The sequence below is a fragment of the Larus michahellis genome, chromosome 4, assembly GCF_964199755.1.
Source record: "Larus michahellis chromosome 4, bLarMic1.1, whole genome shotgun sequence".
Lineage (NCBI taxonomy): Eukaryota > Metazoa > Chordata > Aves > Charadriiformes > Laridae > Larus > Larus michahellis.
The window spans coordinates 54760054-54783800 of record NC_133899.1 but is presented as its reverse complement, the minus strand read 5'-3'; the positions used below and the strand labels follow the sequence as shown (position 1 = coordinate 54783800).

Here is a 23747-nt window from a genome sequence, read left to right as displayed (position 1 = left end):
CTCTTTCTGTTAATTCTCTTTGCTTATTTCTAATAAACTGTACTTTACTCTTCTTGGAGAATTTGTATTATGTTTTAGTAAAGAAAAATTGATGTCATATTTCATTTGACATTTTCTAAAAAATAACTATTTGTTTTAAGACATAGCTGGTGACAGGGAATTTTAAAAGGCATTTTTATATTGCCTGTGACCTGTAGCTTCCAAGTCATTTTTCTTCTGGAGAAAGACATTCTCCCAAGTGACTAAGTTATGATTCTGTAAAAGGTGGGGCTTTACAGAGAAAACCTTCATTTTGAGGCACAGCCTTTAGGGACTGCATTTGTACCTGTCCTAGGGATATCCATACTGTAGTTCAATACCACTTACACCAGTTTACAGGGGAATGAATTTACTTAAAATTCACTCTAAGTTTATTTAAAATTTTCTCTTGCTTAAAATTGAAGCTAAAGCAAAATGAAAAGATAAGAAATTCTGTGATAACAATACCAAGTCACCACATGTAAGATTTTGTAATACTATTTGCTTTACATAAGCAACTGGCACTAATTACATCAATCATAATGTTTTACTTTCAATTATGTCAGTATAAGACAATTCTCATATTTCCTGAGTGCTCTGAAAGAAATAACTGCAGAACCATGTTTACCCTTCAGATTCACCAGTGCACTGTCATCTTTACTGATGAGCAATGTCTTTGGCATTGATTATTGTATTGTGTGGTGTAATTTTCAGTCGTGTTATTTCAACCCAGCTACAACTGTTGAATACTTTCCACTCCAAGAGTGAAAACTTCCTAGTGAATCCATATAGATTCACTTCCTTCATAAGAAGGAAGATAAAATAGAAGATATTATCTTTACCAATGCAATTACATCCAACTTCTTGGAAAAACTAGTGGGTTTCTGGTAAGTATTGGGATAGGTTCATTGTCCTCACCAGTAAAATAGCCAGAGATAATTTATTAATTAATGGAAACCAGCTGTTCTCAGGCTTCTTCTTTAATGGACACAGACTAGCCTGGATTTAGAGTGGATAAAGTGCTCACAGGTTCGTACAATGGCACAGTGCCTGAAGACAACTATTATCAAAGCTTTGGTCCTGTTCTTTCAGCATTGATGAAAAAAATCACTACAGTTCACAAGCAAATGCTTGCAGATCAATGTACACAAGCAGTAGAGAAGAATGTGATGCAGAACCCAACCATCAACAATGTAATGCCTTCATGTAGAATGTGCTCCATAGTACATAAGCACCTGGCTTCTACAACATGGGACCTTTTCCTGTTGCACTCCCATGGCTATCTCTTTTTCTTACCTCTCTAGTCTTTTGTTATTCTGGCATATATAGGAGCGGAAGTCATCTGAAACAGTTCATGAAAACAGTGGATACCATGATACAGACAAAAAGTTGAAGCCATTAGGCAGATCTCATGGTAACTTCAGCAAAAGAGTTGAAGACCTCTAATCAAAGTCTTTGAGTTCATAAATGTAACATGAAAAAGAATACTCTGCAAAATGGCATTCTTATTTGCAGCAGCATCAATTAAAGGAGCAGCAAAAATTAACAAAGACAGATTCTTTTATGTTGCTATCAGATTCTTTTATGTTGCTATCAGATAGACAAAACTTACACAGGCACATTGAACAAGCCAGAAGCTACTGTAATTATTCCAGCTTTCCTCACAAGCTGGCCTATATTCTTAGGGAACTCACATTGCATCTGTTCAAAGTCATCCAGGGAAATACCACAGAAGGTAGAGGGAAGAAACATTATGAGAACATGATGAAATACACTGGAGAATTTTGAAACAAATACAGTTTCAGAAGAGTGCCCATATGTTCCTACAGACGTCATCAAAATCAGATCTTCTTCTGCTTTAGAAAACCATACTAGTCGAAACACAGAATTCCTATTACATTCAAATATTCATTCATTGAATTACATTTATTGAAATACATTCAATGAATAACATTCAATAGTACACTCTACAGAAGGTGTGTTTTAGTTGGTTAAACCTAATAGGGCATGTATTCTCTCTTCTGCATCCTGCAAATTACTGATATGCAAAATAGTCCTCTTGGCCATGAGGTGAGAAGTGGGTGACAGACTTTGTCTTTATGCCTAGCTGCATTTATCTATTCATTTTGAAATCCGTCACCTCAACTGAATGAGCACAAGAAGAAAAATGAGAGTTAATCATAAAGGATCAAATCCATATCCCATCTTTCCTCAAACAGAAATGTCATTGAACTTGATGAGATCTCTGTCTGAGAACAGTAAGTACAGTCTCTTGGGTTTTTGATGAAAGTTTTACTTTGGTAAATTCTTGGTTGTTTTGGAGATGTTTCTTCTTTTTTTTCTGATGTAGAACTAGAAGCTTGATTTGGATCTTTGCATACAAGGGGATTTTCTAGCAGGTCCTTGCACCTTAGTTACATCTTTTCTTCTTCTGGGAGATCTGTTTAGCAGAAAAGAGACCTCATAAAACACAAAATTAGCACAGAGCACTGTTCCCAGTTTGTGTGGGCATGGCCAGAACGGGCTAAACTCGAGGCACCCAAGATGGCACCAGCCTTTTGAAGTTTACAGTCAACTGCTGTAGTTTAGAGGAGCAGCTGGTCTACTTTGATCTTTAGTGTGATCGGTGTAGGATCACTTCAGTTTTCGCTGTGTGTCCAGGAATCTGTAGCTCCTCTGAATCTCTGAGGAATCATGTCTGAAGGGGTGATTATTTCAGCATATAACTGAAATACTTGAGATGCTTTCAAACGAAGTAAAACAGTAGGCAAGAAAGGTTACCCAGCTCTGCGTTTGTACTCACAACAGACACTTTTGCATGCAGTTGGTGCATTATGGTGCATGCATATCTTTCGTATCTGTGTCCAGTATATCTGTAAAGCATGCAGGTTTAAGGTGCTAATTGTGATCGTTTGCATGCACAAATTTTGCAAGTACAGGTTTAGAGAAGACCTGGGTTTATAAAAGCCTGGGCTGATGCATAGAAGAGTACAACAATCACGAGCGTTTCTATTAGTCACCCAACAGTAATAGCTGTCTATGGCAATGAACAACAAGGATGGAAAATGACTGTCAGGTAATGAGGTTAATTTGAATGAATGAGACTGCTGTGGCAAAGAACTTGGTGGAAATGGTCCTGGAAATTAAGAATGAACTGTGGATTTTGTACTGCGACAATGGCTTGATAAGTCAGTCCTAACTAAATGTTCCAGTTCCATTTTACAGGGATCCTGCAGATCACCATTTGTTGTTATTTGTTTTCTAAATTAAATTATAAAACTGAGCAGTTTAATTGCATGTATCAAACTGCTGGTGTTAAGGGTTGTATCACAGAAAAGGCTGACAGATTTATAATTAATGGCAGTGAAGCACAACAATAGGATCAACAGAAGTGAATTAACAGACGTTGATTTCTATTTGAAAGAGAAAATTACACTGTAATTTAGGGTACTTCAAAATGGCACTTAAAACATAGAGAATCCTTTGGTCTTGACTGTATAGTAGCTATTTCTTTTGAAAGAGATAAAGGAAAAAAATCTTCTACATGGCTGATGTCTATTTTAATGAGGCTTGCATCATTTTCTTGTTCAAGCTCTGAAGCTCCTGTGCGTCTATTCAGTTCAAAGACAGCTCAGTAATCAAGTGCTGCATAACAGTTTTCCACAAACTAGCTTTGATAATCAGAATTCTTCATGAATCCAGAAGGTGCTCATATTCTGGTCTACTGCCATCCTGCAAGCCCTCTCTTCAAATTAATGAAATCAAGTGGCATGTCAACTGCAATGCCATGCATCTGCTTACCGGATTCTACGCATACAGCAGATACCTTTCAACCAATTTCCAGATTGTGCTGCTCATTCTGTTCCATAAAACTGAATAAAGAGGGTCAGGAAATTGAGGTAGTAAAGTAGACACTCTGTTTATCAGACAGGTAAAATTAGCAGAGAATATAAAGGTATACTTAAAAGTACATGGACTCTTTATGCAAAGCATTGTGTCTGCGGCTTCAAAAATGTATGTACAATACACATAATATTTGTGCAGACACAATCTGCTGTAGATGGGGATTTCTGCTGTTGAGGGAAAGTTTGGATTTGTGCTTACTTACCTATATGAATAGTTTTATAAACTGTATCTAATCCTTACAGAACAAATTTTCTTAATTGTATTTACAGGAGATGGTAGATGCTCCGAAACGTAGAGTATAAATTTTTTAATCAATTGCAGCATGTTAGAAAAGCTCACTCCCTTCTTGTGCACAATGTCACTCTGACTTTGAAAATCACCAAATGAAACAGAATAGTTTTGCCATCTGGAAATGAGACTTCCCATCAAAATCTACTTTACATTGATTAAGGTATTCACCATTATATTTGAGCACCTGTTAGAGTTCCGTCCCTGAAGGAAAAGAAATCCAAGAATAGCACTTTCCCAAGACATTTTAAAGGATTTATCGTAGTAAATTAGATCATTAGTCTAGCTAATCCAGTATCCTGCCCCTAGTAATGGTCAGGGCTTCAGAATATAGCTTCTGATTTGTACCTGCACAGACAGTGAGTGTTATTTCTCAGCTTCGTGGTGATTTGTCACAGGCCTTTTAGAACAATCTTGTCCTGTTATGCTCAGATGCCAAAGTTATTTTGTCTATTCTTTCAGAAGTTAATAGTCTTATATTACTTATTCCCTTTCCATGTCAATCCAAAGGAGAAGCTGCTCGTTGTTATGCAACAAATGAAACGAGAAGTATTATCTTGTTATTTGATTATATCAAATATCTGTTAATCTGCAATTTGAATGATAACTCTCTGCAGTAAATCCACTCAAGGCAAGGAAAATGTTTGCTGCCGTGTTGATTGAAGATTACAGCAGGTGACTCCTGTAAGGAGTTTTTTGTGTTAATTGCAGAGTCATGGAACTACCAGCCTCAAGTAGGATAGAAATAGAAAGTTAGACAGACCTGAGTGAGCAAATAAGGCAAAAAGTGAGAAGCCTTTTGCAAAGGCAGGGGAGAGAATTCTGTAAATAACTCCTTTCTTCAGAATAAAACTAGCATAATCATTCAGTTTATTACAATAAAATGTCTATCACATCTTTCATTTTGGAATAATTCAATACATTTTGCACCTGTGTAAAGATGACACGCAGTGCTATTGGTTAGATAAAGGTTTTGTGGTAGACTTTTTAAATGCCATGCATTATACCGATGGTAAAGAAAGGGATATATTATACAGGTCATTCTACTGGAAATGCTAAAAAAAATGCACCAAGTCCAGTAATCTTCAACTATTTACACAACATGTAATAGAAAAACTATATGATCAACTACTCCAGGGGTATGTTACTCTCATAAACAAAGGTGTGAACTGAGTCCTCACCTGGTTTGAGTTTGGGCTTATTTGGGGTTTGGGATTTTTTTTCTTTTGTTAAGTAATTTTATATATCAACACTCGTATATGTATTCTGTATGTAAGTAGGAGCACTTCCATTCTGTTCACCGTTAGCAGTTAAATATAGACTCATTTGGTTTTTACTGTTCCTTCCATTATTCTCAAACCATAACCAAAAGCAAGCACACTTCATAATCCAGAATTAGGATTTCCCCAGACAGGTGGTCTTGCTACCTATGAATAACTTTTAAATAATTAAGCAAGATAAAATGAAACAGCCTGGAGCATGCTCCAGATAAGGTCCTCAGCTGCATCACAACCAAATGAGAAAAATATACCGAAAGCAGTCTTAGCCTAGTCGTAGTGGCGTGAGCGTCTGACTGTCATCAAGCTTCAGGAAGGCCTATATCGACCTGTGTAACGGATACGTATTCTTTGCTGCATTCCAGTCTGCACCCTCATTGGCAAGGATTAAGGAATACTTAGATCTTGAGAAACTCTTCCTATTACAAACTCTATGATAATCTTAAGAAGTATTTTATTACTTACAGATTACTACTTAGACAATCAATGTGAAACAATTGGTTCTGAAAAAGACATTGACAGTAGACAAAACCAGACTTGCTTCTTTGCTCTTGCCTTCAACAACTAGTGAAGACTTGTGCTGGTTTTTGGATAAAATGATCCTGAGATTTCAGAAGGGGCAGCTGAGAAAATGTCTCTGTTTCCTAAAGAACAAAGGAGATGGTTTTGCTTGAGTCCATATGTTTTATATTTTCTCCCAAAGAAAACAGAGTTCAGCCATTCATCATAGGCCATTTAGAGTATGCGAGATACCCAGTACCCTAAACAAAAGTCATGGAGGCATGCCACAATATCTGTAGCCAATGTTCCCTTTAAAAAAGTGGTATTGTATAATTTTATCTGATGGATTACAGCCTACTCTGTGGCACCAGCAATCTCCCCTTCTTTCTGCTGTAGTTTGTTGACTCCCTCTTGCAAAGGAATATGACCCTAAAGAGGGGATGTAACCCAACACAAATAAAAAAGTTTTGCAGGATGCCAAAGAAGATGCTGCATTAGTCACTGGCCATGGTGGAGAAAGGGTCTTCAGTGTTTCTGCTGTAAGGCATAACCAGGGTAGAGGACACTTGAGGGCTCTCTGGTGAGGAGATGAGGAGTGTGCAGGGTTGCATGCACTTTTGAGATACCTACTCAGCAAGGGAGCACAGTCTTTCTTGTGTCACACAACTTCTAGTGCACACAGCACCACGTGATGCTAACTGCTGCTTGTATTTCACTAAATCGTGGGCAAAGACAGGAAGCTCAGAGGAAAGGATTTTTCTTTCTGAGACCTTTTGAAACACACAGTTTCTGTTAGTCTCTGAAAGGTCAACCAGGACTTGCATAGTATTTCTGATTTTCCTGTTTCCAGTTTGAATCCAAAAATAACTGCAGTGATTCAGTCTGGTAGTGAAATATTGCCAAAGTTCACGAAGGACAGCCCACATGCCATTTGCAGCCTGTAAAACCTTGATAACCCATAATGCCATTTTGTAATTGTAGGGTGGCATTTAGCTGAGGTGCTGTATTCTGGGTGAAGTCCTTTATACAGCCACTAGCATTACAGTTCAATTCGTCCAATTGCATTCTAAGAAGGGACAGCCTCCTGTGAGAAACTTTCAGGATCACTAAAGTAAGAACATACTGTTGAAGGAACATTACATCCAGTTGTAGCAATGGGTCTGCTTCTGGTCGTTTCACAAATGTTAAATGCAAATTATGCATTTAATATATTGGAAATTCTTTTGAATTCCTTTAGTCTTGTGTAAGTTGTATTAACTGTGTTTCTCCACTGCATGCCTTGAAGGTCTGTATTAGCGTCAATACTGCTGTTAGATAGCTAATGCCCACTTCAAAGTTTAGATCTTAAAAAAAAAAAGAGTTAAGAGACCAAAACTGAAATATACTCAGCTTCTATCCTTCACCTTTGCAGTTAGACTCTTTCTGTGCAGTACAAACACCACAGCTCCCCTTACACTGTTTCTCGTAAGGTAGATGCTTAAACAGTATTTTTCAAGATGAAGTGGATGTACAGATAGCTTTGCTGCAGAGCCCTCTAATGGAGAAGATAAACATAGGATTTACTCCCACTTTTCACTGATGCAAGTTTGCAGTGGAGCCTTACCCCCATTTTTGCACGCGTCGAATACACTAGACAGGTAATACTGCAGCCTGCTTCGTGGCCAGTAATTGTCATGTGTCAGATCCCTTTATATAGCCCTGTCAGTTCATCTAAATCATAATTTGTATTGCTACCTACTGTGCAAATTACATACTTTTAGACACTTGTATTAGTGTTTTTCAGTCCCAACCCAAAATACCCCACTGTTCCTGTTGCAAAGCTTAGACTGAAAGGTGCCAAACAGTGTGGTGTTCGCTTAATGCAATCGCAGTTCTTGACTTGAATAGAGCAGTGTGGAGTCTTAAGAAGGAAAAGATCTTGTATTATCCTAGACTGTATCTCTTTCTTCAAATACGTGTGTGTATATGCATCTGTATGTGTGCACACAGACACTTACTTACACTACAACTTGTAATAGTTCCATGCCGCTAATCTGCTTGCCTGTTCTTTTCTGTAGCCCAGATGATTTACTGAATGCACTGAACGAGGGTATCAGCCGTGCTGATGTGATCATTACATCAGGAGGTGTATCTATGGGGGAAAAGGTATGCTATATTTAAGTATGACTTGCTATAATGTATGTATGAATTTCAAGCCAGAGTCTGTCATCAGAGCTTCTGTCTTTGTATCCATGTTTATTAAAAAGGGATCTTACCTGTTTTGGAACGCTTAAATGTGAATTAAGAGAATAGTCTTCAATGCTGTCCTCATTGCCTTTGTTCTTACTACTGTACTATAGTAGACACAGTATAATAGGGAAGACTTTAATTCTTGAAGTGAGTGATTTACAAATGTGTTTTTATTTAAGGAATGATTTGTGTACTTATGATGAGAAAGGTGCTTGGTTAATAGCACATGAAGGCAACAGACTTATTTTTATTCTTAGAGCAGGTAAAATCTAGATAGAATAAATCTACTTTGAAAGTACTTTGAAAAGCAACCCGAGTATATAAATAGCTCTTTCTTACTCAGCAGATCTGTTTCCTGAATATGCCAAAGCTCTATCTATTACAAAAATAGTTTTATCACATTTTGCACCTGATAATCCTACAGAGGCAATACATATGAGACACAGTGAGCTGATATATTTGCCTTTTGAATCATTAACAGAATTGTTGATTGAGTTCCTGTTGGTAATCCCTGTGCCAAAACCATCAAAGAAAATAGGGATACACAGATGCTGGTGGGGCGTAGATGAACCTGCAGGACATTTATTAATCATGACTTATGCGAAGGAAAACTCAGATTACTTTTTGATCCCAGGCTGAATCTGTGAGTTTGGCAGGTAAAAGAAACATCTCTCCTTTTATAACTAACAGATACTAAAGACAGTCATTAGGAGATGGCAGACATGAGTGCTGGTTTTGTCACTTTTCTGAGTAGAAATCATATTGTTGGATACATCATGAAAATGGGTAACTAGTTAAATCACTGATGATTACTTTCAATCCCATTATTGTCCTCAGTATTCCTAGAAAAATAATGAAGGACCAGTGCTGGCCTTTAAATTGGGAGCGTGGCAACACAGTGCAGACACAGGAACACTAGGACGTGACTGGACTGCTGAAGGGTCTTACAGGCATTTACGCCTTCCGGCTAATTTCTCTCTGGTCTGAATTTGAGGCAACAGCATGAAGTCAATAGGCTCTATATTCCACTGGTGGAATTCCTCTGATACTAGCTTTCAACTGTTTTAATGAAATAACTGTGAACCTCAGGAAAGTAAATAGAAAGTAAGAATGGGGTTAATGCAATCAATAATTGAGAATTCATGCCTGGCTGAAAAAAGCTGCTGCTTTCCAGGTATTTGAAAACAACAAACAAAACAAAACAAAAGGAGAGAGAGAGATGGGAAAACTTCAAGAGCGCTTCAGATTTAGTGCTTCCGAAGTCTCATTTCACAGATGACTGTTATGTCCTGTGTCTTTAATCTCGCTAAACACAACAGACAGGATACTACATCTTTGAGCACCGCAATTTTCAATAAAGACTAAACAAGTAATTAAATTTGTTTCAATAACTGCATTGATTGCATTTATGTAAAATCATTTCATTTGAACTAACGCACAAACCACCCACAGCTTTTCCTTTCTAAGGACTGTTAAACCCGACCACTGTGAATTAGACCATGTCCCCAAGAAATTACGATAATTACAGTATCCTGGAAAACTATGATTTCTACAGTATTGATTTCAAAAGTACTAGGAGATCTCTAAATCTACTGTTAGACAGCTTCCATGGTAGAAGTTAAATAACTTGATGATTTTAAGTTTTAACTTAGAACCATAAAAGCTTTTTTCCATCTTTGACCTAGAGAATGTTTTAGTAGTAGGTATTTGTGGGGTCCTCTAAGATTCTGATGCTGCAGCTGACTTTTAAGTAAATATGTTACTATGTCCTCATGGAGTCAGGTTTGGCACCTAAGATGAGTCTGTTCTTCACCTATTCTTTTTGAAAATACTTTCTTTCAAATACTGGAAATTCCCCACTGGACTGTAGCACTTTTGGCACATGAAAAGTCTTTCATCTTCACTTGGTATTAATTAATTGCTTTGAATGCTTAGATGATGTAAGCCACTTTGATGTTACTTAATTGATTTTCTTTTTTGAATTTAAACAGGACTATCTTAAACAGGTGCTGGATATTGATCTTCACGCACAGATTCACTTTGGCAGAGTTTTTATGAAACCAGGGTAAGAAATCTTTCTACTTAGGCAGCATAGATGGAAGCTGTATTGGGCCAAATATCCTACATAAGTGCTTCAGTAGATTTCAGTTTTCCAAACATACTGTAAAGCACATGGTAGATATATATGGGAAAAGAAGCAAAATCAGTCCTATTCAGATTAGTCATCATCTTTATGGGTGAAATTAACTGGAACAGAGAGATTACTGTTTACCAGTAAGAGGTATTTCTCTTATAACTGTTGGAAATCAGGTTTGGGGACATGATATAAACATGGCCAGAGTCTGCACTGTGATCACAGAGCTCAGAAACTGACATTGTTATGAAATAACCAGGAAATATAATGTCATTTAAGTGCTGGTTTGCTTAACGAGCATCTCATTTCACTTCAAAATTTGCATAAGTCATATTCCTACAAACAAGCAATTTCTTGAGGGAGGTGGAATGACAGCTAATTTACAAAGTTTTCTCTGATTGGCATATTGAGCATAGTAATTTTAAAGTAAATGCAGTCCTTTATGTGTTTAGTTTGCCTCAGAAAACTGTTTCAGCATTGCTTCATTTGCTGTAGCACTTTTAATTAATGAGTCAGAAAATGAAAACTACGTGTATTGAAAATAGAGAGTTCCCCTTCACAGTACAGTAGCCGAAAGATGTCTACAGCTCTGCCTCGCTAGCCATGGAGTGCAGTTTGTTTGCAGGCTGGTTTGGCACAGTCCAGTAACACGCAGCCAAGTGCAGCTTTGAGGAGTGATTCCCTCTAGCCCGTAACAGTTGCCAGGGAGCAGAACAGAAAGTGAGTGTTTGCTGTGAAAACAGACAAATACTTTTACTGTCTCTGCATACAATCCAGTAAAGAACTGCATGTGGGTTTGGTGCTTGTGCTACTACTACCACCGTCTCCCTTCCATCAAAGGAACAAGTGAGCTGAAAGCATGTTTCTTCCTGCGCTGGATGTAGCCCAGGCACGGAAACTGCTCACTGCTTCTGTCATACTGCTACAACCCACGTGGGGAAGTCCCAAAAGTGGGATCTGCACTCCAGCCTCTGCTGCTGACAAGAATGGATAACCTGATTTAGAGAATTCAGAATATTAAATTCTGGTTCCAGCTTATCTGAAAGCAAACGTAATTCTTTCTTCTGCTGATCCCTCTGTAGACTTGTGGCAATAAAACTTTTAAGAACTATCTAGAAAAGCTTTAAGAAATCTTATTTCCCCCAAACATCCAGTTTCATTTTATGCTGTAAGAAAGATATTTCTTACTGCTACCAAAACATTTGGTCATCTAATCTTACTGAGAATGTAAGCACTCTCATTTTTATTGGCTGTAGTGCAATAGCAAATATTGTGCCTTAATTTTTATTAATCCTGTCTTGATAGGCCTTAGATATGAATTTTGATTACTATATTGGGAAAAATTCCCATTAGAAAGTTCCAAGAGTGAAGCTAGAATTTGCTTTATATTGCTGTATTTTGATGTGCTCTGTGACTGCAGAGTGATGCCCAGGATTTACCATTCCTCCACTTGATCTGAAAGTTGCTGAGTTAATGTAAGGTTGTATCTTGTCTAGCAGCACTACCAGAAGAAAGTACTGGAAGACTTTACCAATGATGGTGTTGAAATCTCATATGAGAACTCAAGAGTTTCCAGTAAATAGGAATTAGATTTTTTGTACCTCAGTTTGTGCGCTGGTTATAAGATTGAGAGGCCTGGCACATAGTTCCCATTATGTTAGAGAAATTTTAAAACAGAAACTTCCAACACCAACTTCCGCTAGTAAAATAGGATATTGATTAGTCCTAGCAGATACGGAACTAGGTGGTAACGACCAAAGTGTGGCAAATCTCCACTGTTGCTGCTGGTCTGCAACTATCATCTGCTGACCAAGGGATAGTTGTAGCTCAAGATGAAGCCAAGGAACTCAGACTCCTATGAAGTACCATTTCTAATCTTTAAAAGGATGATATTAACATAGGTATATAGAAAACTTTTTTTAATGGATGAGTCCCTTTTCTTTGCCAGACACATTCCTCAGCCGTCGCGTTACTGTCCTATTTGTCTAACTGTAATAGCCCTGATAACAAGTCACTAAAGATCACTCAGGAGCCGCTCTGAAAGGCAGAGAGAGCTCTCTCCTGACAGACCTAGGTCTCACCTGACTGCAGCTCTCTGCCTGTGCATCTGGATTTGTTCCTCTGCAGACTAGCCAGCATTGGCTGCTCTGAAATACTGCTGCATTGTCACTGCCACTGTAGACAATGGAGTAAGGGAAATCAGAGTCACTAATGTTACAAAAAATTTGGAGAGCCTTATATGAAAAACAAATATAGCTCCATAACTGCGTAATTTCAGTATTGCTTTGTTAACTGGCTTCTAGTGTGAAGACAGGATTTAGATTTTTGATTACTAGTTCATCTACTCTTCGATGTTTCCTCACCAGAAGAAGAATCATCTAGTTAAGACTTCATAGCTGAATACCAAGAAAAACTAATTGTTCTGCCATCACAAAGAGGGGATTATACCCCCAGTATGGAATAAGCAGCAGGTGCTAATGAAGTGCTAAGAAAGAGAGAGATCCTGTTTTGTTTTCCTTTCCAAATGTTTTAAATAATAACCTAATAATGTTCAGTGTCCTGGTTTGAGGAACTAGACACTGAGTCTAGTGCAGATATTAAATACCTTTCCTTTTCCATAGCCTGCCAACAACTTTTGCAACTCTGGATATTGATGGTGTAAGAAAAATAATCTTTGCCCTCCCAGGTAAGATGTTTTGTGGATTACTTTTGTTGCTGTGCATAGATGACATGAAACAGACATGAAACAGAACAGTGACGTTTCACAGCACCTGTGTCCGGTGTTGGCATCCCTAAGGAAGGTACCTGTAAGGTTTTCCCAGAAATTTCCAGAAGAGACAGACTTACAGCGATATACTAAGGAGTTCTTTCTTGTTCCTGTCCTCAGAATTTGCCAGTGTACAGGCCTTATGATTTCTTCCATCCAACAATTTCCTTGGGTTTTATAAGTGGTACTATACAGGGCTGGTTTTTTCCACTTTCACAGTAAATATTCTGTGCATGTAAGTCAGTGCATCCACTCTGAAGTATTCAAAATGAAGACAACAACAAGGGAATGCCAAGGAACGCGTCACAGATTATTTTTTTTATCAATCATGATCATACCGTGGAACCAAAAGAGGGCAGCATCACTTCACCTCCTGCGGGCTGCGTAACCATGGGAAATCACTGTCTTCAGAATAAACACTCCCTTAGAGATCTGGCTACAAATCTCTATTCCTAAATCAGGAGGAATTTATTTTATTCTTATTGCTCTGGCTTTGCATGGATTTCTTACTACACAAGGAATCATGTTCTTGATAAGCTGACGGTTTTCAGATGTAAATCTAGTCCTTTTTTTCTCTGTTTTAGTTGCTGCAGTACATTCTCTTCCAAGGGAGAGATCAATGGAGCATCTGTCTGATCATAGTATTTATTTTAGAACTGTCATGTAGAGAAGTCCAGATGTGTAAGACAAGTGGTGTTTGACAGATGTTGGTCATACACCTCTTCCGTGAGTCAACAGAAAACACGCAAATCAGTAGAATTCTCCTCAGAATTTGTACTAAAGCATTTTGACACTCTGTTAGGGAATTGAAAGTTATTTTTCCATAGATCTTGGAAACCTTAATCATGAATCAAGAGCCCTATCATCTAGGATCTATACTTGTGCACAATAAACCCTGCCCTGGCTCCAGATGAATCTAGGTGTAAGACAAAAGGCATCGGAGGAACAGAAGCAAATGGGGCCTGAGGTCAGAGCAGGATTTCAGCACACCAGCAGGCAGAGACTGTAGCTTTCAACAGGTATACTTGCCACATGCCACTCCAATCTTGAAAGAAACGTTTCCTGTACACAGCATGAATAGCTCTTTAGAATCCTTTAGAATGCAATTGCTATAAAAACATAAGATTTCAGCATTTCACGGCGTAATTCAAGAGGGAGTCACCACCCAGCTGTTCTTTGTCCTACAGGCAACCCTGTGTCAGCTGTTGTCACCTGTAACCTCTTTGTTGTTCCCGCACTGAGGAAAATGCAGGGTATCCTGGATCCTCGGCCCACCATCATCAAAGCCAGGGTAAGAAGCTTGTCCTCTATTTTAAAGTTCTCTCAAGATGTTGAAGCGCAGCACTTCGGGCTCTGAAGGGCTGTCTTGTTTGGGGAATCTGAGCCCTAGACTAATTCTGGCAAGTTGAAGGAAGTTCACACAAAACAGAGGTACATTCTTGATCTCTGTTAATGGTAATATTCAGTCCCACAGTTTCTAAGAGTTAGATGGACATCTAATGGAGCAAGATATATGGAGGCAGAAGCAGCCATTTGCCAGGCTGGCAGGAAGGACCTTTCCTGTTTAAAAAAAGCATTTGTTTTAACCTGTGGTAAAAAAATGCAGAGTAATCTGGGAATACCTAAAGAGTTTGATATTTCTGTATCAGCAATAGAAAATACAAATTTAGAGCCTTTCTGGAGGAAGTAACCCACATGTAACCCATATAAGTAACCCACATGACCCCCACCCTAAGCAATATAAACCCCTTAAACTATTCATTTCACTCTTATAAGAAATAACAGATGTTGTAAGTCTGTTTAATATCGATTCGAGTCATGTTATTATAACGTATTATTCTTCTATTTTTGATTCAAATAAAGTACCAAGCAGCACGTTTGCTTTTATAGTTTTCCTAGTGTTCTTGGCTATGCACTTTTCTCTTACTGCTTATCTCGTGTCTCTCTTTCACGCTTCCTCAGGCATCTAGCTTTTTCTTTATCTCACAACTAAAATATTTTAAAACAGAGAGCAATTTGTAATGACCCTCACTTTCGCATGAATTTTCCAATGTGTTCCGTTAAATGCCATTGTGAGCCATCCCCTGTATGTGTTTTCATTTCAAAGATGGGCCATTTTCCTTTTGTCAGAGCTAGCAGGATTTTGAATATGAATAAAATTTTTATCTTTATGCAGTGTAATCCAGAGCCCAGAAACAATAAAGCTTTTTTCCAGAGAAATACTATCTTTAAACTTCCAGTAAAAGGACAGCTTTGGAATATTCCACTTAATATGTGTAGACTCCATCATACACTTTGATATTATAATCACAGTTGTATTTCCCTCAAATACCGCAGTCTTTACCTTCTACAGCTTTTGATCTTGTGCTAGACACCATCTGACCTCAAAATGCAAGTTTTTAAAAAGATTGCTTTTAAGGAAAAACAACTGAGCAGATGATTCCGTTATCTTATACAGTGCAATCTGAATGCATAACATCCTTTCTTTGCTCCCTCTACAGTTATCATGTGATGTGAAATTGGACCCCCGCCCAGAATATCATCGGTGCATACTGACTTGGCATCACCAAGAACCACTACCTTGGGCACAGAGTACAGGTTAGTGCCAAGTCACTCGGACTGACAGACGCACTCACACGCGTCCTTGCCTTCCTGCATAGATGTCTAAAAACAACCAAGCGTGTGCACACGTTTTTTCATATAACCTTCCTTATGCAGATGGATTTGCTAACATACTAGTGGACACGCATACATGTACATTAGTATAAAATTCAGTTGTGATATGACTTACCAACTTCACTATTAAAACTTCCTTTATTTGAATAACCTGCCTTTGTACACACACACACACACAAAAGACACTTGTGTGCTTGCATACGTGCACACCTTCCTTTTTAGAAACATCCACCCATGCTTACCTGCACTCACAGCCACATTTGCTTACTTTTGCTCTTGTGCATTTACTAAACAAACACAAGTCGGGGCATAGGTAGGAACAACACAAATAAAAGAAGTGTGATTCTAGCTGAACTGGAAAAGTAGAAGAGATAGCAAAGCCTGTATATGTTCTCTTAAAGAAGACTAAAATTTTAATTAGTCGTTTTTGACACCTAGAGATACTTCTGGATTCTCAGCTGCAGTTGAGGTACATACTATATTTGAATACGTTTTTAGCTGTAGACTGCTAGAAGACCATTTCTGATAGTTTCTCAAGAGATTCAGGTCCTGAAACAACTAATCGTCTTTTTGCTACATCCAAATTGTTCAATACAAAGCACTATATACACGTCTCCACAGAGAAAACATTAGCTCAAATGCATCTTACTGTTTACTCAGAGAAAGTTCTTACCATTGACTCCCAAGATCACACAGCCTCTGACATATTTCCAGGTGTGAATCAAGGTGTTGCTTACATCTATACTGCTGTATTTGGTTTAACTCTGTTTTGTTGTGCACCACTTCTTTCCTTACTCAAGCAGACTGTCTGGAATGATATCTCTGTCAATCTGGAAGTTTGAAAAGCGAGAAGCTAAAGGGTGGGACTTTTAATCGCATTTTCATTTTTTGTCAGTACTAGCAATATGATACTCTTCATCTTCAGGATATGTTGTGAAACTCAGTGTCCCAAAGAAGCCCATTCTTTCGAGGTGGTGTATGTTATGGGTTTATGCAGCCAGCCACCATAACAGGGTCCGACCCGAGGTTCCTGCTGAAAAATGTAGTGTCTGAGTGAAGGTTTCCAATTCCTCTTTTATTAGTTCTTAGATTACAGCTCGAGCTGGGTGCGTCTGGAGAGGGACCCATACCCCAGATCGCGCCCTCCAATTATACCCGTAGCAGCCAGCACCCAATCCCCAAGTCCAATCACTTAATTCTGGTTGGCGGTCTCTTGATTTCTTATTGGTTTTCTTTGTCGCTGGGCTGGCCTTCTTCTGAAGTTACCTCATTCTCTTGGAATTGTTTCCTTGGTCCTTCTTCATTTTGCTCGCATCTGACAAATTCAGTGAGTTCTATGTTAGCAGTATTAGGTTTTATCAGAAAGTTTGCCTTCCATCAGCTCTGGTGACCTAAGACTTGAACTACTTTAGCTACTAGTGCTAAGCTACTAATGCTAAACAAGACTATTCAGAGAGAAGAATACAATTAATCAAACTTATTCTATAACAGTATATTAAAAACATTCTAAACTGTGCCCATTTTAGTCTTTGTACAGTCAGAATTAGGTATACAAACTGAAAAATAAGGTAATTTTGATAGGATTAGAAATTCCAACAGAAAAGCACTTTACTATGACAAGATATGAGGTGCAGATAACGTGGAAGGCTGGACAGAAAAGCAAGCAGTAAAGGCAATGAGAGTTTTGAGAGCCAGAACGATGAGAGGCTGACTAATTCTCTGTAGAGTTCTCTGTTTCCGTCCACCTTGGAACAGCGAGATCCCAGCTCTATGAATAAGTTACCAATATGAACATCTTTGTAAGAACAGCTCGTGTTTCCCACGTGGTGCGTTGCAGCATTTGAAACTAACTGAAAACTTACTGAAATTTTTCTCTCGCTCTCCTGTAGGGAATCAGATGAGCAGTCGTCTGATGAGTATGCGCAGTGCCAATGGACTGTTGATGCTACCTCCAAAGACAGAGCAGTATGTGGAGCTTCACAAGGGGGAGGTGGTGGATGTCATGGTCATTGGAAGGCTATGATGTCACCAGCAAGAGCGAAGCTTTGATGCATGTCCACATATCATTGACTGTATCCTGTAATATGCAACGGCACAGCTAGTTTTTCTGATTTGGATAAAAGTTGATCAGTATAGTCAACATCTTGAATTATATTTCAAATGGAATTTAAATACATACCTTTTAAAAGAAAAATCTTTAAAACAAATCTTAACAAAGAAATTTATTCTGATTATATCAAAGCAACTTTTTCCTTTCCTTGCAATTGCTTTGTGTGTTCAATGCTAGTTCTGATAGCGGTAGCTTTTAGTAGACAGCAGTAGGTGCCTGCAGAACTTGTGTTTTTTCTCATCTTTAAGATACAACTACTTATGCTCTTAAAACAAGGCTGTCTGCTTATTTATACTAGCGTAGACAACACTTGGATTTCCCTTATTAGTATGCTTCATAACCGCTTCACAGAGAGCTTCTGCTTGTTCTTTATCTTGTATCTCGTGTTGATGTGCACAGTGCCAAAAGCAGAGTGGCTGCACTGGGAACCCAATGAAGCCCCGAGGTTTTCTCACCTCGCTGTGCATTCAGGGATCTCTCTTGTCCCGGCAGCCACCCAGCTCAGTACTCTTGGGCAGTAACTGGATACCTTTTATTTCAACAAACAAAAAAATTGCTTCCTTAAGTGCTGACAGCCTTTTTAACCAATACATTTAAAAATGTACAGAACTAAAAACTAAAAAAAATCAAAGACTGATCTTGTACAGATATTAGTGTTACCAGCATTCGTGTGGAAATTAAATGAGCAAAGAAATAAAACTAATGTTAAACAACTCTGTACCATAACATTTTCTGTAATGATATTGAAACTTAAATGAATAAAAAAAATCCTCAATCATTATTTAAAATTTCACCTGTTTAGCCTTGTTGTTTGAACCAAAATAGACAGGGGTTTAAAAGGGTATTTGGGGTGGGGGAAGAGAACATGAAGGAAGGGAAAACAGTATATGGAATCTAGGGCCTTCCCTCATGTACAATATCACGAGCGAACTGAAAATGCAGAGTGAGCTCCCTCGTGCTTATCTCCCAAGGCACAAAATGGAAGCAGCATTTGGGGGGTTTTACAATTGGACTAGGCAAAGCTGGAGAATACTTTTTTTTTCCCCACCTAAATTACATAGCAGTTGCACTGTGTGTTAGTTTCATAGAGCATTCTTTTTTTTTTCCATGCGAGTCTGTTTCTGATACTGGGACCAGATGACGTATTTTGGTAATTTTACGTTTCATCTGGGATTAAGACCATAGCAGTGCCCTACACCACCTTGCTGCTTGGAGTTCATGGGTAAAATGCTATCCCAGCAACTCCATTCATGAAGCTGGAACATTTGTCTATAGCATTTTTTTGAAGACTTAATCAGGGAGGACACAGAAAACTGGCCCTAAGTCCTGCCTGCCACAGCAGACCAGAGCTGTAGTTCTGTGATAACCGCGGAGGGAACCCCTGAGGCTGGTTTTAAACCCAAACTCTTTCTTTGCTGTGCAACAGCCTGAATACTCCCCGCACGAACCACTGCGAAGGCTGAAGGCAGGTGGGCACACACCGTGTTCAAAGGCACTGCAGGGGCTGATCTTTTGGAAAAATAGTAACACAATTTGCCAATCATATTTCTTTGTTCTGGACTACATGTACACATTTGTGATCTCTCTGTGTAGCAGCAGGATGGTACCAAATTAAATTTGTGAATGGCTGTATTTACTGTATGAATATTGTAAACCACAGAAGAAGGAAGAGTGAGGAGAGTTAACTCATCTCTGAGAAATAATGCAGAACACAGCCTTTTATAATCCCACGGGTTATTATATAGTTAGGAGTTATTACAGGCAGCGCATATAAGGAAAATGGGAAATTTACAAAGGACACCAGTAACAACAACCTCAGGGAAGATTGTGCATGCAATTGGAGATGCTAGACAAAGATAAAAGAGAGATGTAAGGAAACCCAGCCAGAAATATCTTGGGTCTGGTTTACATTAAAACCATTACTCAAAACAAACGTGGCAGAGAAGAGTTGGCACGGTGCTGTGTATAATGCATGGCTCTGTTTAAACCATATCTTGGCATCGTAACACTTAACTACCATTGTAACGAATTAAGCATTTAGAGGTTAATCAAGATAATTTTTTTCCAAATCACCAATAATATAAATTGCTTTAGCCACTCTCCTGTCTTTTGTACTTCTCTCTGATCGGTGTTCAGAGTTTTATGCAAGAAAACAAGCTTTGCGGTTTCCGAGAGAGACGCTCCGGCCCAGCCTTCGTTAACACTGAAAGCCACAGCAGTATGTTGGGAGCAGTACAATAAATCATTATTACAACTATGTCTCAATTATCAAGCCTAAAATCTGAAGAATTTGCCTTGGTTGTTGTAATATAAATGGATATAAATGTGATATAAATAGATAAATTCAAATAACTTTTTTATTTTTAACATTCCCAACTGACGGTTCCAGGGAAGGTTGGAAGCTACAGAAAAGAACTCAAGGACAAACAGATCTTCAAGTATGTGGTTACTTTGGTTCAAGGACTGAGACTTGCAAATGGAAACATTTTAAGGAATATTTTCACTATTTTTACTTCTCTAGATAAGATTTTAGCGCAATCAAAATAGTAACTTACTTAGCAGCAAGAAGCAATGACTGGAGATAAAGACGGCATTCCAACATTTGTAGTTGTCTTCTTTTTACAGCGTTTCTTTCAGCAGATATACATGGGAATGGTCATCCACAGCGGGCCTTCTGAGTCCCATTCATCCAGCTGGGATAATCCTACAGTGACTTACAAATCGTACAGCAACTTTTGTATCCTGGCTAGTTGGTACCAAAACCTTGATTCTACACCTGGATGTGAAAGATGGTTGAAAAATTGTCTGTATTCAATCAGATAAATAGAAGAATAGACTGGCCTCTTCCAAATACTAATTTCAAGACGTTAATTACATAAATTACATTAATTCTATCTTGATATTAAAATACACCAAACATGAAATGTCTTTGATCAGTAGGTAAGTTATTACAGATCTGTATGACTCCAGAGATTACTAATTAACATGGAACCTTCAGCCTTTTTGATTGTTGAGCTGAAGGATTGTACTTAAAACATATTATAACATGGATACTGCTTAAGGACAATATGCAGCTGGAATCACCCTGCAGATTCTGTCTTTGTCTTCCCCAGCTTGCCGCTCCGCACCAAGTGCTAAAGGTTGTCTTCTTTGACACGTCTCAGTCCAGAAGACATGCTGCTTGCCTCATGCCCAGTAAAGATGGTCTTCAGGCCACAGGCAGCCTGCACACGCCCTGCACTGACTACAGAAGTGCCCAGTATAGTGACTGGATCCACCTTTTCCTTCCAGTTGCCTTGGTTCCAATAGTCAGTGTCGGGATGGTGCATGCCAGCCTCGGGGCCTTCCTTTGGCAGCGGAGTTCAGGGCCTGCCTCGAGTCACGCTCAGGAAAGCTCTTCAGGCTGACACCTCTGCCAGTAGAAGCTATGTCTGAGAGTTGAGACTTTTGTGGGACATCTCATTTTGGAAAGCAGATGCCAGGCTAAGATGGCCCAGCACTTCTATGGCCCTCTATTGTGTCCTAATACTCAGCTTCTCAAAAATAGCACCATCACCTGAACTGTTCGTGAGGTTTTGTGTTAAATTAGAAAAACATACATTAAATCAACACAAAAGAAACATATCGCAGTTTTGTTCTCTTGCACGATAACAGCACTGAGGTGTTTCCAGGTACCTGTAGTTGCAGATGACAGAGAGAAGACAAGCAAAGTAAGCGCCAGATAGCAAAAAGCCATAAATATCGGTAAATGCTGAAGACACATCTCTCAGGAAGCGCATAAAGATTCATGAGCAATCAAGTTCAATAGTTGTTTTAAAGGCAGAGTCTCCGTCTTGGATACATTTATTTGGTGTATTTGGATACATAGCTTTGTACTTCCTCTGAGGCACTAGGTGGGAGAGTGCGAGTGTCAAATGAGGAGTCAGAGCCCAATTCAGGCTACATTATGGAGCAGTAGATTGGGCTGACATGTAATGGTCTTTATACTCTTCCTCTTACCTGACAAGAAGAAGAAGGAAGAGGGAATATGTTGAAATGCTCAAGCACAAAATTTGCCAAAAATTGTATTTTTCCTAAGAGGGAAAATTGAACCTAGTTTTTAATATCAGAAAAAAACACACAAAAATTGTCTGTCATTTTGCTGACACTTTCCAAACCTTCTTAATAGACTTTTATCCCAAATAAATTCAATAGTATATTTCCAACCTAATATTTCTTTTATGAGGTTATTTTATGCATTTCCTAAAATTCCAGGTAAGAAACTCTTTGCTTAAATGCTTTATATCTGTGGTAGTCTCCTTCCTGAAGCTGAAGTCAGGTGGTGTTCCTCCCATGAAAAGGCTGAATTTTAGCACTACAGGTTAGACAGGGAAGGGCGTTTATGCACGTAGTCAATGAAAGCAGAGACATTTCTAGGAAAAGGGGACAACAAGGTGGACAAAGTCACAGCTATTGATGGAAAAAAAAAAAAAGGATTTGCAGTGGGGAGAACAGTTGCAGGAGCTGATGATCATTAAAGCAGCAATCTGTTGAACAGAGACAAGTTATAGTTTCCCATAGCAGTATTTGGTCAGTACGTTGCAATTAAGTGCTTTAACCTCACGATGAAGAACATAATCTCTAATACCTGTCACTCCTGAACGGTTTGGCAACCCCTCCGCCTTCCTAAAGCCAGCCAGTCTCAGAAGACAAGACTGCAGCAGTTGCACCTCTTGAACATGATACTGTCAGCAGCTGAACCTCCTTATTCACTCAGAGTGAAAAAATCCACGTTGTTGTTTCTCCTGTGTTTTCTTCTATGGATTTTTTTGTGCGTTTTTTTTTTCAAACTTGACTTTTGTTTTCTGGTGACTATATCCCAGCCTCCGCCTGGAAAGGTGAGTCCCCATGCTGGATTTAAGCTCAGCACTGAAATGCAGACACTTCTTGGCTAGTTCATGGGGAGGAAAAGCCTGTGGGTTTTGCAAATGTTACAGCAGCATGATGTGCTGCTAGTTGCACGTTTTCTGAAGGGGCTTAGGGACATAGTAATGGCTTTAGTTGAGTAACAGCTAACGGCAGCATCCTTGCAACGGAGATGAAGACGAGTACAGATGCACGCCGAACTGTGAAGTGACAAGTGAGGGGACAAAAGTGATGCTACTAGCTTATGCAGGGCTGTTTGGGAGCTCTAAGTGTAGGTTGTCTTTTGAGTGTTTATAAGTCGTAAAGGAAATAAAATATTCATATGGTCGGTGGGTTCTTGCTGGCCTGGGAAAAATTTAAAAAAAAATATTAAAAAAAAAAAAAGGCCCCGATGGGATGCACCCACAAGTGCTGAGGGAACTGCTTATTGCAAGGCCACTCTCCATCATCGTGGAAAAGTCATGCCTGAGGACTGGGAGAAAGCCAATGTCACACCAGTTTTCAAAAAGGGCAAGAAGGAGGATCCAGGAAACCACCGGCCGGTCAGCCTCACCTCCATCCCTGGAAAGGTGATGGAACAGCTCATCCTGGATGTCATCTTGTTATGGTTTGAGAAGATTCCTAACAATTTTTTGTCATTTAGACAATTATTCTATCACCTGATGACCCCTCCCCACCCGAAAAGGGGAATCAGGAAAAGCAAGGAAACACAAGAGTTGAAATATAAAGAGATTTAATAGGATAAGACTAAATAATTAACAATAATACTAAAGAACCAGTATTAATCCTGATACTAATATGAGCTATACAAGAATTATATTCAGCCAATTCCAGCAGCAGGAAGCTGTGCGCTCCCAGCAGTGGACAGCAAATGCCGGACACTGCGAGCGCTGCGGCTTCAGGAGGCAGGGAAGGGCTCAGGGCTCCAGCACCAGG

The 23747-nt window shown here is 39.0% G+C and overlaps 1 protein-coding gene across 41 annotated transcripts in view; it reads left to right on the top strand.

The window, feature by feature from the left end:
• The window catches only part of GPHN (gephyrin), a 300307-nt gene extending 281608 nt beyond the window's left edge, over nt 1-18699 (top strand). For 38 of the 41 annotated variants that reach the window (XM_074584948.1, XM_074584951.1, XM_074584946.1 and 35 more), the window contains 6 exons: nt 8048-8135; nt 10211-10284; nt 12975-13039; nt 14308-14411; nt 15622-15718; nt 17686-18699. In XM_074584948.1, the coding sequence (XP_074441049.1) occupies nt 8048-8135; nt 10211-10284; nt 12975-13039; nt 14308-14411; nt 15622-15718; nt 17686-17819 (562 nt within the window). In that variant the 3' untranslated portion in view covers nt 17820-18699. The remainder of the gene's footprint in view (nt 1-8047; nt 8136-10210; nt 10285-12974; nt 13040-14307; nt 14412-15621; nt 15719-17685) is intronic. The other 3 variants (XM_074584955.1, XM_074584954.1, XM_074584956.1) reach the window with 1 other exon arrangement.
• Nucleotides 18700-23747: the final 5048 nt, after the last annotated feature.